Source organism: Lepisma saccharinum, chromosome 6, assembly GCF_977018435.1.
Source record: "Lepisma saccharinum chromosome 6, izLepSacc3.1, whole genome shotgun sequence".
Lineage (NCBI taxonomy): Eukaryota > Metazoa > Arthropoda > Insecta > Zygentoma > Lepismatidae > Lepisma > Lepisma saccharinum.
The window spans coordinates 94,989,454-95,006,428 of record NC_139234.1 but is presented as its reverse complement, the minus strand read 5'-3'; the positions used below and the strand labels follow the sequence as shown (position 1 = coordinate 95,006,428).

Below are 16,975 nucleotides of genomic sequence, written 5' to 3'. Positions count from 1 at the left end.
ACAAGGGGCTAGGTGCGTCAGGAAATTAGTGCTGGGGTTTTGATCTGCTATTGAGGAAGAATTTCATTGAGTGGAGGCCATGGGAGTGAGGTACGTTGGTGTAGAAGGAAGTTACATCGATGGTGGCAAGGATGGTGTTTGGAGGCAGTGGTGGGAGGATGTTGATTTTCTAAAGGAAGTGGTTGGTATCACGGAGGTAGGGGCAGAGATTTCACAAGAAGATTTAGATGGAAGTCAACAAAGGCTGAAATTATTTTCCTGGGCGAGTTGTAGCTGGACATGATGTGTTGCCAGATTTGTGAATTTTGGGCAGTACGTAAAAAGTCTGGGTGTGGGGGTTGTCTTGGATGAGAATGGCTATGGTAGAGGCTGTAAGGCCTCAGGAGGGGGGGGGGGGCACCCTGGCGTAGATGAAGTCCTGGATTTTCCCCAAATCTCTTCTCCGATTTACTAAACTTCCACAAATATTTTTAAATAAGGAATTGTTCTCAATAGTTAGCTTATGGTTATTAAAGTGGCAGATGGTATACAAACCAGCCCTCTGATTCATGGGATTCTAAAACAATATAAATTAATCACAAGTACTTCTAACTTATATGTGGGAGATTCATGTTCATTAGATCCTAAACTTAATTTGTTGGTCAATTTCCCTTAAATTTTTAAAAAAATATCCATCACCTGTGTGCGATGAAAGTGGTGAACGATGTTGGATTCCATTGTGCAGATAAACATATAACACCATTACTCCAAATAAAGATTTCTCTTTATTTTGCATTATAGTGGTGGTTCATAGATATTAAACATCACGACATATTCGACAAAGAAAATATCTCAACACAGTTTTTGTAGTTGTTGTCAAGCTGCTATTCTCAGCTCATGCTAAAGTGTTAAGTTGCCACATTAACAATTTCTGGACTTAAAAATTTTTATATCTGTCAGATCATTTTTGAGAAGTGGACATTGTTATCACGTTCTGGATGAGCAGATTTGGAATGCTAGACCAGAGTGATTTTACTCCTATTGGTCATATGTATCACAGAAATCCAGTAAAGTAAAGGAGCTATTTTCTAAGGAGCATGCAACTTATCTCCACTATGAAATATTTTACAAAAATTTATTTATTACAAGTCAGATACATGCTAGAACACACACAGCGTGTCCGTAGTATGATTCCTTGAATGTTTTGGAAGAACTGGCTTTTGTTGTGAATGATTTGTTACATGCTCAGTTCAAATGTGGCTTCTCTCTTGTATGAATTGTGGAATATTCTCTTAGATATGCCTTTGTGCAAATGATTCATTACATACATAGAGTCTATCTCCAGTATGAATAATTGAATGTCGTCTAAGGTTTCCTCTCTGTGCAAATGATTGGTTACATATTGAACACACATAGGGTTTATCTCCAGTATGAATTAGTGAATGTCGTTTAAGAACTTCTTTCTGTGAAAATGATTTGTTACATGTTGAACACACATAGGGTCTATCTCCAGTATGAATTAGTGAATGTCGTCTAAGGTGTAGTTTCCGTGAAAATGATTTCTTACAAGTTGAACACACATAGGGTTTATCTCCAGTGTGAATTACTAAATGTAGTCTAAGAAGTTGCTCATGTGCAAACGATTTCTTACAAGTTGAACACACACAGGGTTTATCTCCAGTGTGAATTGATGAATGTCGTCTAAGAACTTGTTTCTGTGCAAATGATTTGTTACATGTTGAACACACATAGGGTCTATCTCCAGTATGAATTAATGAATGTCGTCTAAGAACTTGTCTCTGTGAAAATGACTTGTTACACGTTGAACACACATAGGGTCTATCTCCAGTATGAATTACTAAATGTTGTCTAAGGTGGTTTTTCTGTGTAAATGATTTGTTACAAGTTGAACACACATAGGGTTTATCTCCAGTGTGAATTACTGAATGTCGTCTAAGATCATCTTTCCGTGCAAATGATTTGTTACATGTTGAACACACATAAAGCTTATCTCCAGTATGAATTAATGAATGTCGTCTAAGAAGTTCATCATGTGCAAATGATTTCTTACACGTTGAACACACATAGGGCTTATCTCCAGTGTGAATTAATGAATGTCGTCTAAGAACTCCTTTCCATGCAAATGATTTATTACAAGTTGAACACACATGGGGTTTATTCCCAGTATGAATGATTGAATGTTGTCTAAGTTGTTGTTTCTGTGAAAATGATTTCTTACACGTTGAACACACAAACAATTTTTCACTATTATGATTTTGAATGTGAACCACATGTTCACATTTGCGATGAAACAAATTTCTGCCATCGTTGCGAACAGTACAGCCCTTAGAGTTTGAAGATTTTGTATATTCTGTTTCCTTTGTAGATTCTAAATTGGTTCCACTATTCTTTGTCCCAGAGCAGAGTATTGTCGGCAGTATTGAGCTGCCAATGGATCTCATTGGTAGTGATTGGAATCCCGAGTTCTTATTTGCAACAAAGTTAGTCTCCCTAAGACGTGAATCTTTTTCACTATCCATTTTTTCCTGTATAAATTCACTTCTAATTGATGTGCATTCCAGTGATAACCTGGAAGAAGATAGACATGTTTAAGAAAACTTACACAGGAATATTTCACAATATGCTCAATACTGAAGAATTAAACATGTATTCGAAGTAATAATACTTCTTGTGAAACAATAAAAGTAATTTCTCGAAATGGACATTTCCACTACTTTTTTAACCCATCCACTTACCTAGTCGTCGAATCGACGGCCTGACTGGACGTTCGCTTCCCATACCTAGTCGTCGAATCGACGGGTTCCCGATTTTCATCATGTAGTTCCTTTTTCATTCAATAGATGGCAGAGGTTGTATGATCTTTCAAATCTATGACGTGTACGTTTGTGCTGCTAAGTTTTTCATACCATTTCAAGCGTGTTTTGTTCAGTAATTTCTCATGTAAACAAACATTCATTTGTTACGTCTTGCAAACATGTTGCATAAGAATGTTGTAGATGATTCTGCAATTGAAAAGTTGCTTTTCGATAGCGATGAAAAGGAAAATGTGGATTTTGGAAGGGGAGATGAACACGGGGGTTCATTTTATGTTAGTGAAATTGAAGAGTGTAGTGAAAGTGAGGAAGAGGTGGCTGTGGCAGGAAAAATATAAAAGGTTGAGGAATGGAAATGGAATGCAACGATGTGTGATCAAATTTATTAGGTGAGTTTCTAATTATCTTTCAAGTAAACTGCATATGTGCATACTTATTACTATACTTCCACTTCAATATATAAAATTTTCACGTAAATTGCTTGGATAGTTTAAACAATATTTGACATCTTGTCTTGCTGTGCAACCTTCATGCCAAATTTAAATGGTATTTCATGGCAAAAAAATTGGCATTTAAATGGTAAGCGGATGGGTTAAAAGATCATTTTTAAAATCTACACCATTGACAAATAACCACTGCAATTTCCATGTTCATGTGCGTTCATTTTTAGGTAAAAAATCGAGTTTCTAATTCTCGAGCCGAGCATTGTGCACAAAACACATCTGTGCCATGTTGTGACATTGTCGTTCGGCTCGTTCTGTCATCTACACTTCGAGTTGGCTGCATTTGGTGTTAGGACGTGTCTGTGTTTGCTATGAGATAATGGATTGGAAAAGATACGTAACTACTAGAACAGGAAATGGTCGTTACCACTCACCAAACACTAAGTCAGTGCTTTACCATGATTTTATCTGCTGAGTTAGCATTACAAATAAGATTTTTTGCTGCCTTCAGGTGAAACAAGTATCCATCTTGTGAGATACAACAGCAGAGCAGCCCGAATATTATACATGGTCAGTGTTGTGGATATCACAGTGGAAAATAAAGATTTCACCATTGTGCACAAATATGAGTACCAGATGCGCCAATAAGATATTTCTCAATGTAGCCACAAATGAGCGATTTACATGGTGAGGCCACATGAATGATAAGCTACAAGAGCAATGAAATTGGTCTGTGAAAGCTATGTAAAAGTTACTAAAAATACTGTTCTATTTGATTAGTGTATTACCATGGGCGTAGCCAGAAATTTTTGTACGGAGGAGGGGGTTCAGGCTCTGATAAAAGTTAAAACATTAAAAATAATAATAATTGTTATTGCACAATAATAACTATTATAAACTAATAAAATAAAAAAGTTCTTATTTCTATCATAATTGTATTACATATTTTCTTGGCCAGGCTGTTCTATTCGGTCCACCAGATGAGCGAATATGCAGCACAACTATTTTATTTATTTATTTTTACATATCAAATACTGTTAGTGTACTGAAATGCAAAGTACTACATTTTGTTATTTACATTCACATGCCTTGTTCAAGAAAAAAATTAAGTTAGGAGTAAATTTTGGTCATATAGTGTGACTTCTCACATAGGAAATCTAATTTTTGGAATTTTGAAAACTTGAACCTATTCCTTGGATTAAATAATAAAATTACGGTCCCTGCATTTTACACTCAACTTTTTTGATCATGCGCATTTTCTTACTTTGATTTTTCTGTTGGAATCATGGGCGTCAAAAGGAGGTTCCACAGTTTTCAATATTCCAAAAAAAAATAGTTTTATGGGAGAGGTTACAAAATAAACCTTATGAGCAAAATTTTCCCCTACCATTTACAGCCTTTTCGCGAATGATGTATGCAAAAGTTAATAACAAATACGATAACTCTGAATTTCAGTACACGGAGTGAAATATAAACAAAAAATACATGAAATAACTTTGTACTAGATATTCACTCATCTGTTTATTTTTATACTTATCATTGTAAAATAACAATTTTATTATTATCAATTTTTATTATTGTTATTATTTCTACTATTCATTTTATCATTTTCCGAGCTCCAGCAAAAAATCCTGGCAACATCCATGGTTGGAATAATATCTAACTGATGTATTTTTGTTATTATTATTTACAATAAGAATAATATATTTTGTTTCTTGTAACTTGAAATGAACGATGCCAACTTCTAGGAGCTGGTCAATGGACCAGTTCGAACTCCCGCCCTTCCCGACGCTCATTTGCATTACATACACTTATTTTCAGCTACACAAGAAAAAAGAAAAATATGCTGATTTATACAGTCGTGCAAAAAGACACTGACATTTTTCTGCAGGTAAACTTATTGCACTGCAGTAATACCAGCACAAGGTCCGTAGACCGCTAGTTTCCCCTGCTCTTGAAGGTCTGGTCATAACTCGCTTTTTTTCCAGCCCCCATGTTTTCAGCCCCAGTAGGGTCTCTGTGAAGTCATCAGGATGAGACTTCTCCGAGTGTCTGCTATTTCCAACACTGTATAGCCTTCAATGCATTCAGAGCATCGCAACACAACTTACAAAGAATACATGAATGTGATGGTGCATAGAAAAAATATAAGTGAGCAATATCACAAATTTACCCACGGTTACTGCTGGAAAGAATTGGAAAAAGAGCAGCACTTGATCCATTGTTTTCGCTTCATGGTATTTGTCTTTTTAATTTTTGGATCCTGTGGTTCAAATATAGAATTCGGAATAAAATAATGTTCTTCCTTGACAAAACACGAAGTACTTTATGTTGTTTTGTATTTATGATGATTATTATTTTTTTTTTATTGAACAGACGAATGATAAGACTAATCAAGATTTTTGTGGCCGCGGTGGCTCAGTCGGTAACGCGTCTGACTACCATGCTAAAGGTTCCGGTTCGATCCCTGGCTGGTTCAAATCCAGGAACTTTTCTAACATTGGAAGCGGCCCCGGCATCCACCCAGCATCGAATAACATGGGTACCTGGGGGAAACCCTGGGGGGTAAAGGTGGTCAGGGGTGTGATGCTGATCACATCACCCCAACCCACGACCTGATCAAGAAAGTGTGAGGCGTTACCCCCACACCCCCTATACGCCCTCATGGCATGGTGCTGAGCACAGGGGAGCACTTTACCTTTTTTTTAATCAAGATTTTTGTTCTCGATCTGACAGATACACTTACTCAGAACATTTTTCCTAGCAATCTTGCCTTCACACTAAGGATGGGCAAAAAATATCTCAATGTGCTGTACTTTAAGTATAGTCTTCCTCATTTCACGGTCATATACTCCGTAAGTCAAAGTAAAGTGCTCCCATGTGCTTTACACAACACCATGAAGGCGTACAGGGGGTGTGGAGTTAGGACTCCACACTATCTTGATCATGGCCGATGGTGGGGGTGATGTGATCAGCACCACGGCCCTGGCCACTTTTATCCCCCAGAGTTTCTTCCAGGTACCCACTTTGTACGACTGGCTGGGTGCCGGAGCAGCTTGAACATGTGCAGAAAATCCCGGTTCTCCCCCACCGGGAATCGAACTCAAGTCTCCTGCATGGTAGGCAGATCATATACTCCGTAAAAAAAAAAAAAGTCCGCATTTGGCAATCCCAACTACACAAGTCTTGCAAGAACACTGTTATCGCCACTAAGCTAGTGTAACTGGGATTATCATCGTAGGAAGTGCCTTTCTTCAAGCTCGTCTTTGCTGTAATTCCTACTAATTCAGATTTTAAATCACATTCGTAACACATTGGTATAAAAAGAAAAATAGCAACCTGAAATTTGTCTTTTAATAGCATTTGCTCGGAACTTCTCATCGGATGGAAATGTAAGGTAAACAATCTGGGAATTTTTCTGTTTCTTGATATATTCATGCACTTGCAGAGCAGTGAGACATTATTTATTGTCACCCAGTCACTACAATATGAATCACATAAAAAAATTACTGGGGAAATACATGAATACAAGCACAAGGAGAGAACAGAGAAACAAGTTTCCCTTGCTAAAACTAGCAGATACCAAACTTCCCCAGCGATCTGTTATCCCTATAACATCACAGTTTTACAACCACCTCAGCTTGCTCAAAACGGGAGTTATGAACAGACCTTCCAAAGCAGGCGGCAAACAAGTCAACAGACCTTGATACCAGCACTACTAATAATAACTGAAAATTAGGAATTATTGCTACTGAGAAAAATCTATCAACAGAATAATATTAAATGATCTTGAATAAGCTGTCCATGAAAGTAAACATCATGTCAAATTTCCCTTGCAAAACTTAAGTTGCTGCTTTCGCTCCTATTATCTCTGCTCCATCCAATATCAGTTTTGCAATATATGGAGCTGCCGTGAATGCATCTGCACATGTTAGATTGCCGGAATTGGCTTTCGTACATCTCTCGCATGTCATAATCGAAACTTTAATTTTGAAAATCACAGAGAATCCTCTTCAATATTCAGTTACAAACATGAGGAGCAACGAACGCCTTCGTGCATGGATTTCTAGAGCGCTAAGCAGATGAATGAGTTCACTGCCGAACAAGAACGTCATAACTGGAATATCCAATCACAGGCCATTCAGTTTTCGTGACGTAGAGCATCAATTTGGTAGAACTTCTAAGTAAAATTTTTCGCAAACTATTTTGCACAACGTTAATATAAAATGAATGGAAAGCAGTGATACAGTTAAAATCATATTTTAGGTTAGAGTGGAAATGTCCATTGTACTTGTAACCTATAGTAACGAACCTTGATATCACAAAAGAAAAGGTGCTCCTTCAGTAGCAGCAAGATGAGTATTCTATAAATAATATTTTTTTACCTATATGTTCATATGGTTTTGTATTCTTGTGTGATATTTAGAATTTCAGATAGATGCATTACACTACTGTCGGATTAAAGATTATAGATTCTTGAGTTTGGACAACAATTCAAAATTAACCAGTAGACCTACACAAAAACGAGTTACATAAAAATTTATCTTATTCAATTCTTCGTTAATCTATGCTAACAATTTTTTTTCGGGTATGCCATATATTTTTTATCATCATGGAAACAAAAAAGGGCCCATTTTTATTTAGTTTTGCAAAATATCACTCCTTTTCAAATTCTATAAATCAAAAATGGGCTGTCCGACCACGATGAAATTTTTAGTATGGTGTAGGCACAAAAGTTTGAAACACAAATTTTTCATATCAGATTCTTATAATTTGTCAAAAAACTGTTATAAATTTTGTGAAATAACTTTTTCTTCCCTTTGGGTAGTCCTACAAATACAATATTGATTTATCGTGTTTTGAAGCTCTTTGCAACTGTTATTAAAATAAATTATTTTTGTGAATTCACATTGCAAAACCGATTATATACAGATTTTTATTCAGTGGAGTAAAGATGTATGTAACATGTGGCAGCAATGCAAAAGCAGACTCGCAGTTTCTACAGATCAACAGACATCGCTGTGTGCCACGTTGCATGTGTAAACTAATAAACCCTGCAGAAGAAATGGCTAATATGTGTCTTCTAGCTGCCACATCATACAAAACTATTGAGCTAGTTCCAAAATGTGACATTATGAACCTCAAAACCCGTAAATGACACTACAAGTGAAATAGGTTAACCATAATTGAAAAAAAAACAACAAAATATCTGGGTTTTTTTCTTTCAAAGAAGCCAGCTTGTTATTGGAAAAAAACATCCATTCAAAAAAGCCAGCTCTTTTGCAACTCTAATTGAAAGCAATTAATTTTTTTTCCAGACTGTTCTTCCTAAAGTAGCTTCTACAGGTAACAGCATGAATAACTACATAATACAATCTATATATGACTGACTCTACATTCTAGCAACAGTGTAAACACACGTATATAATGGCATGCTCATTATTCTGGTTTAATTTTATATGTGATACAGGGAAGACATAAACATAAAAAAACACATACTGTACTCGTCATTTAAAAAAAAAGGTAATGGAAATTTACGTAAGGGAACTCGAAATATTGTAAAAAATAAACATTATTTTAGAACTGAATTTGAAAATTCAGGTGCTAGGTGAAAATTTTCAGGCAGCAAGGCGAGTGGGTGCACTTTACTGATGAAAGTATTGTGGTACTCACTTGAAAATACTTCCTGCACTCACCTTTGTGTCTCTGCAGCTGGATATTCATCTTCAACTGTGAATTCACTCTTCACATCTTCAGACTTCACATTAACATTGTCACTCTCATCACTTTTGCATGTAACAGCACCAAACTGACCGAAGTCTTTACTTGTATCCAAATCTTCACTATTCTCTGGCAAGAATTCACTCATCTCAGCAAAAGAGTTCAAATATACGTGAAAATAGCTACCAGCAACATTCCCTGGCTCTTTGACTTTCATTTGTTCCTCCTTTGGTTCAGATTTATTAACTGATGACAATGATGCTGGGTGCCAAGCATCTTCAATTGACTCTTCAGGAAGAAGAATATCTTGGGATTCACCCTTTATTGAACAAGTCATGAAGTAAGGATCTAGATTCAGTAGTGGGGGCAAAGGGGCAGACTCCATTTGTGATGATGAGGGTCAGGCACTTGAAATCTGAAAATACATTTTACACACAAACTTTAGATGGTGTTGAACATGGTGGATTGATTTAAATTGCGTTAAATAAATAATTTATAGAATAATGTACATAAGGATTTTGAAGATATCAGAATCACTTTTGGTGAAAGTACATTAATCTCGTAACCATTTCATGTGTTTATTAGGTTCGAAGGAAGGAAACAAAAAAACATATATGTACTAATGGGTGAAACTCACACAAAAAGAAATGTAACATGTAAACTGTAAACATACTTCAATTTATCTTGATTTAAAATTCAATAATTATTGCAGACAAAAATAGTAAACATTTTGTGTAGAAAATTATACAATATACTAACCAAGTAAAACCGTAAAATAGTGTCATCATTAAAAAATAAACACGGCAACTAATATCTTGCAAACTATACCATTTAAAAAATTGCCAAAATTCAGCTACAAACACTAAAACAATATTTTAAGTTACAATTATATAGCACATTCATATTTACTATGTGCGAATTACTCACAAGATTAACAATATAAATTCAGTTTTACTTATGTTATTTGCGAGTATAATTCGTTCTTCAATTACGACGTTTCAAGAGATAACTTCTCTCTTCTTCACGTTATAAGCAATTCATAGGGTCTTAGCTTCGTCAAAATATTTCTTCCATAGTCAACAGGATCAAAGATTAGGTGAAATGTGAGCAGGGATAAAATATAGGAAGATCGATTACACACTGACAATTTGTAATAGGTAACGATGGTTTTCAAGCACGTAAATTGTCAGTGTGTAATTGATCTTCCTATATTTTATCCCCGCTCACATTTTACCTAATCCTTGACTATGGAAGAAATATTTTGATGAAGCTAAGACCCTACGAATTGCTTATAACCTGAAGAAGAGAGAAGTTATCTTTCGAAATGTCGTAATTGAAGAACAAATTATACTCGCAAAAAATGTAAGTAAAACTGAATTTATATTTATAATTATATAGCACATCCAGAATGTTTTATTTTCCCTGTAAGAAAAGTTCGTGAAATTAATATATGTTCATTAACACACTCAACAAACATTTCCATACTAAGCTCATATATACAGTATCAGAAACAGATAAATGTATATTTATTATATGTATTTTTTTTATTTGCTTTAATCAAACTGTTGTAATATTTTTTGGGGCATTTACAAGAAAAAAGCTTTTGTATAAAAGAGAACATATATCTATATGTATGGTGCCCAAAAACATAAAAGTAATTTCATTATTTTTAAAAAAAAAAAAAAAACGATTGAAAGAGAAGATGCCTACTGGCAATCGAACAAAGGATTTTAGGATAATGCACCACATTCATGGATTGCTAAGTCTGTACCATCTACTTCAATATTAAATTTACCTTCTGATTTCACAGAAGAATGGAAAATAAAACTATCTGAAATTCAACTGTGATCTGACACACCATTCATAAGATTCCAATCAAAACTTGAAGAACATAAAAATTAATAGAAGAAAGTAATGATCGCAATCTTCTAGATTTGGGTTGAAATTCAGGATTATCTTCTGAACGTGTGCCCTGTAAATAGCTATTCTAAAAAAAAATACACATCAATTTGGGTTTGTATGTTGGTTATTCAATAAAGATAAGCCTCAACCTGTTTCACACATTTGAAAAAGACAGTATTTTTTGTCATGATATGTGAAGTGATGAAGGGTGATGCATATCTGTGTACTACATACAGGGTTCCCACGCAAATTCCAAATCCATTTTCCCTGAGATTCCCCTGAGTTTTCCAGAATCCTGATATCTTTTCCAGAGTATTGAATGCACAGTAAATGACTACTATAATTTTATAATGCCCTCCTCCATTTCCCCTCATAGCTATACCATCCTCACCTTCTTTATTACTGTTGTTTTCTGATGCAAATAACAAAACTAGTTCAATAATAAAAATAAAATTACATTTCTTTGCATGTAATTAAGAACAAAGATGACCAGTTTTCTAGAACTTTAAAAGAACTCTGAAACAATTTCTAACATATCTGATATAGAACATTGAAATATTTTCACACTTTTCATACATGTTTATAAATGGATACAATATCAATTAATCTGTAATGCGTACAATAATATTTAAGACAAACAAATTATTGAAATTTTTAAAACATATAAAAATGAAGTGACAATTATTATTACTAATTTAAAAAGGAATAATAAGTTACTGAGACTGAAATATAAAACAAGAAATGTACTTAATGTCTGATACAGCAAATTAAGAAACTTTACTTCTCAGAAGCTTCAAGTTTTTTTTAATTGTTCTGCAATAGCCTTTGCTTCTTCTTGCATCTTTTGTTGTTTGGCTTGTAAAGCACGGATCTCACTTGCTTTACATTTCATTTCTTTCCTTTTGTCTTCTTGTGATCACATATCTTTCTCATCTTCTGCAATGCTTCTTCGTATCTAATACGTGCACCTTTAACACTCTGGATTATATCTTTGCTTACTTCTACATTTGACACTCCTCCTACCACATTCACTGCATCATAAACTTGCCGAATAGCCACAACAGACTCTTCATTCAACCTGCTTATTTACAGAAAACCCACTTTCCACATATGCATTGCCATGTGAAAGGCATGTAAAAATTCACGTCATGTTATGACTATAACAATAGTTGAACATGATCAAAAACTTAAAATATGAACAAGTATTTATGAACAATACATAATTCATATATGGCACTAGTAAGTAAATATTTAAAATTCTGTTCTAAATGCAGTAAATACACAATCAACAATATTGTACACAAAAGATGGCAGAAAATAAATATTTTCATTTTTTTTTACTATTTTGTAAAAAAAGAAGGAAGAAAAAACTTAAAACTACTTTCTAATAAGGGAAATCAGATGAACACTGGTTAACTTCGGACATCAGGTTATCTTTATTATGCGTTTTCCACATCTTGAAATATATTTTACGCCATGTAAAAGATCGAAATCGGCTAATTAAATTTTACAAAGCGCAAAATTTATGAGGGTATACACTTGGTCACCAGCCCTGGAATCACATTTAAAAACAAGAAACAGACAAACAAATAGATAGGAGTTCCTTGCTGAAAGAGAAATGCTAAAACAGCCTGGATTATCCACAGACAGGAGCATATTATGATCCCTCAGTTTTGCTTCATTGGGAACCATTAATCAATTACAAGATTTTCCCTGAGATTTGTATTTTTTTCAAATTCCCTGAGATTTCCAGGTTTTCCAGGTGTGTGGGAACCCTGTACATAAGGAAATTGAAGCACTGTACTTCATCTAGATTGTCTCTTAGCTGAATGTACATGAAAGCAGTATGATGGAAAAAGATAAAGTCAAGTTGTTCCTGAAGGGGACTTGTCCAGAATAAATTTGCAAGGAGATGTTTGCTATGTAAAAGCATAAAGACCCATCCTATGACATTGTGAAGTGCAGGCATAAGATATTTTAGATGTGGTCAAAATCCTGGTTCAGTCTGATCACATTCCAGGGCATTCCTTCAGTCATTGACTGATTGATTGTGTTGGTGTTTTAAGTGCGCTTTATAAACCATAAGGCTAATCGAGACTGGACCTACAGTTTAAAGTGGGATCCAAACCACTAGGTGCCCCCACTGGTTATTGAACCTGGGTTCAACCTTAATGATGCCACCACTAGGTCATCTTTCAGTCATTGATAACAGACAATAGAAAGATGGAGTTTTTATCATGGAAGGTCGCAGAATACCAATGCATCAATTGCCTGAGAGGGGTGAAAATTAGTATGTGATCAGTGGAATCATTCATGACTATTTTCATATACAGAAACAGAGTTCCAGATAAATTCCCAGATTATTGACAATTCTCCAGAAAACTCTAAGACAAATCACAAGATCTGCTACCCCTGTCCAAAAATTATTGAAATAATTTTTCTTCCATCTAAGTACACACATAGAAAGCTTGCTGAATATTGAAAGTGAAAGGGAGCCAAATGATGGTGACAACATGATTCTCTACCCAGGAAGGAAAGTGTCCAAACAGCAAAAGAAAATGTTCTAGTGTCAGTGTTTTAGCCTTTTAGGTAATAATGATTACCTGATTACCTGCCAATAGATAGTAAAGTTAGGCAAAATGTAATAGCATGTTTAATATTTTGATTTAATGATACACGTGATACAGAAAAGACAAAGAAAGACATGACAAAGCATATCCTGCACTTGCTATTTTTTTAAAAAAGGGCAAAGAAACTTTCCAGAGTGAACTTGAGTTATTAAAAAAAATGAACTGTACTTGGAAACTCAAGTGCCAGGTGAAAATTTTCAGGCAACTTGAACCCTGTATCCATCAACCCCTGGCCTGGATTATTGTAAATGTTTGTATATTGTAATTTAGAAATAATATGGATGATGTAATATCTATTCCCAAGAAAATATTCATTACATCCATCTAAAGTGGATATTTTGGGGGGCAGTACTTCGTAACATTCTGTTAATGGCATGAAGTTCTGTTTGTGTAAGGTAAAATGTAGAGCACCATGCCATGATGGCACATTTACAGGATATGGAGGTAGGGCCCCACACATTCTCGATCTCAACAATTTTAGAGGTGAAGTAATCAGAACCAAGTTCCAGCTGCGTTTACCTCGCACCACCGGTACCCATTGACTTGAGACTGAGCAAGCCCCAGAGCCACTGTATGCTGGGACAAGGCAAGAAAAATTCCGACCATAGATCACCCACCAGGAATTGAACTGGGGTCTCTCACGTGGCAGTCAAACAACCTACCGACTAGACCACCACGGATTGTTGCATGATTTCCATTTTTTTTAAATTGTTTTTCAAAATTGGAGCTCGGCATTTCATATCCTCAAAGAGTGTTTTTGTCATGCTTCCCTGCAAATTTGGTCCATCCAACTTTCATAGGACCGATGTCAGAAGTGAAATTTTGGAATCTTTTCCCATAAGCTAGCAACACTGTTGCTCATTTCCCCCATAGAGTGAGAGCTAGAAGGTAACCAAAAAAAGTTCTTGCCGTTTTTGACGTCCCATTAATCATGCGCTCACAGAGAGGAAACAAAATGACGCACGTGCCTCCCAAGGGATCTGGAGTTAGTCTGACGATAGCTAGATAGCTATCGACTGTCAGTATTACAGGCACGTTGCGCACACACAGCAGTCATAGATCATCCAGTGTCGAAGAGAAATGGAGGTATCGAAGCAGCTTGTTCGTGTGTGTTTGTTGTATGACTTTAAGTGGGCCTGTCAGCTGCCGCATCTAGTCGCCGCATTTGACAGGCATTTGGGGAGAATTCCATGAACGAACGCACTGCCAGGCATTGGTTCCAGAAATTCCGTTCGGGAGATGTGAGCCTTTAAGATTAACATCGCAGTGGACGACCGCATGTGTTGGATAACGAGGCCCTGAAAGCAGCCATCGAGGAGGACAGTGGTCTAACATGTGATGAACTTGCAGAAAGGTTTCATGTTTCCGCTGAAACAGTCAGACTCCACATGCATGGGATAGGGAAGTCATACAAGTTAAGCAAGTGGGCAGCCAACAAAGAACGAGTGATAGCCTGTTTTTCCTTGCTCACTCGGCACCTGAACACACCCATATATGATCGCATGCTCACTGGTGACGAAAAGTGGGTCCTCTACGACACTCCAAGTGTACCAGACATTGGTTGTCGCCACGTGACCCTGTTCCTCACACCTCAAGACCACCTCTGCACCCATGAAAGGTTGTGCTCAACCATGCAGGTGGAATTGTCGGCAAGTGGTGCATTATGAGCTCCTTCCATCTGGTCAGACCATCACTGCTGACCTCTACTCTCAGCAGTTGCAAAGGGTGCACTGTGCATTGTGGCAGAAGGAGCAGGCAATGGTGAATCACAAGGGTATGCTGTTCCTGCACGACAATGCCAAGCCACATGTGGCAGAGGGCCCGGGAGACCCTTCAGCAACTTGGCTGGGAGACACTGTGCCATTCACCATATTCACCGACCTTGCACCAACAGATTACCACCTGTTTCATTCACTCGACAACCACCTCCGTGAGAGATCCTTCGCAAATGAGGGAGACCTGCGGAACGCACTCACGTACTTCTTTGCATCCAAGCCTGCTGAGTTATATCACCAAGGTATTGTGCAGCTGCAGGAACGTTGGCAAAAGGTGTTGGATGCTTATGGAGATTACTTCGAAACCTAAAGGTACATACCATCCACTGTATTTTTGTTTGTTTATTACTGCTCTAGAACAGCAAGAACTTTTTTGGTTACCTTGTAATTTTCATTGAAACTTTGCATGGTTGTAGGAATGTAATTTAATTTAATTTAAATACTACATTCTTTTCTTTCACTTTGGTCTATTGTAGTATAACAAAATTGTTCATAATTATCTTTCACCAACAAAAATGCACAGTTTTCACTTCCCTTCCCCTTTTCCAGCTCACAATTCCTTTTTCAGAAACATTTTTCTTTTTGGTCCCTTAATTGGAGTTTTTCAGTCCTTATTCCCCCTTTTTTCCCTTTTTAAAAAGCACCTTCCTTGGTTCCTTTATTGGCAAGGTATCATATATTTTGTACAAGTGTATTATCCCTAAAGAAAACATTCAACGATTGTCTATTTGGAGGAAAGAAAGAACCAGCGCCTTACCTTGTTGGGAGTATGTTGCAGCGATTATTGCAGTGAAATGGCAAAGCAAGGTGCAAGTGGCAGTAAGCTATGGAATGTGGCGAGCTGTTGCAAGGAAGATTTCATCAAAATGATGGTAAGATTATTTGCTTAAAAAAAGAAAACGAAAAAGGACTATATTGTTGCACTGCACAAAAAAAATATTATTTTAAATTGAAGCACAATATGTACCATTCATGTTGTTACCCTGTCCTCGTGTTAGGTCAACAGTGTTTTTTTTCCTTATTTAAATATTTTATTAATATGTTAATTAATTAGGTAATTACGTGTATATTATGAGATAAGGGTATCTCTATTTATTATGCATTTTTAGGTTTGTATATATTCCATGTATAAAAACCTTGAAGCTCTGTTCTTTCTTCGTGTTTCGAATGTTCAAAGACAGGGTGGGCAGTTTAGCTGTTAAAGATTAAAAATTTTTAAAGAAGGACCGTTGGCAACAGATGCCAACCAAACATATATAAACTCCCAGATGAGAGTGGGGGAGGTCGGCTGTTGGAACTAAGACTTGGAAGGGAGAGGCTCTTTTTGCTTCGGTCAGCTCGGATCGGAGAACAGATCTCCCGTAACGGATGCTGTAAGAGATTGGATTGCCGGGAAAGCTAGTGCCTTGGTGTCCAATATACAGGTAAAAAAGGTAGTTTGTACTGGATGTTATTTTGAAGATTTCCAACATCAAAATTAAGAGTTTTGGCCCGATATTTAGAGAAAAGAATGTTCGGATACGACTTGTATATACTTAAAATTTTACGTTAATTAAACTTTAGAAAATATCCAAAATTTCAGTTTTTAATTTCACAGATGCTGGGACAAAGTAATTTATCCCCTATAGCAATAAGGTTTTGCAAAGGTTATCCATTGTCTCTTGTAGTTAATTATATAATTATGTTGACTT

General features: G+C 36.2%; 1 protein-coding gene across 4 annotated transcripts in view; it reads right to left on the bottom strand.

Annotated features, from left to right (window-relative positions):
• Positions 1–604: 604 nt before the first annotated feature.
• Positions 605–16,975, bottom strand: part of LOC145989497 (uncharacterized) — a 33,339-nt gene continuing 16,968 nt past the window's right edge. For all 4 annotated transcript variants that reach the window (XM_083124854.1, XM_083124853.1, XM_083124855.1 and 1 more), the window contains exons 2-3: positions 8,953–9,392; positions 605–2,568 (exon numbers count right to left, since the gene is read on the bottom strand). In XM_083124854.1, the coding sequence (XP_082980980.1) occupies positions 1,272–2,568; positions 8,953–9,362 (1,707 nt within the window). In that variant the 5' untranslated portion in view covers positions 9,363–9,392 and the 3' untranslated portion in view covers positions 605–1,271. The remainder of the gene's footprint in view (positions 2,569–8,952; positions 9,393–16,975) is intronic.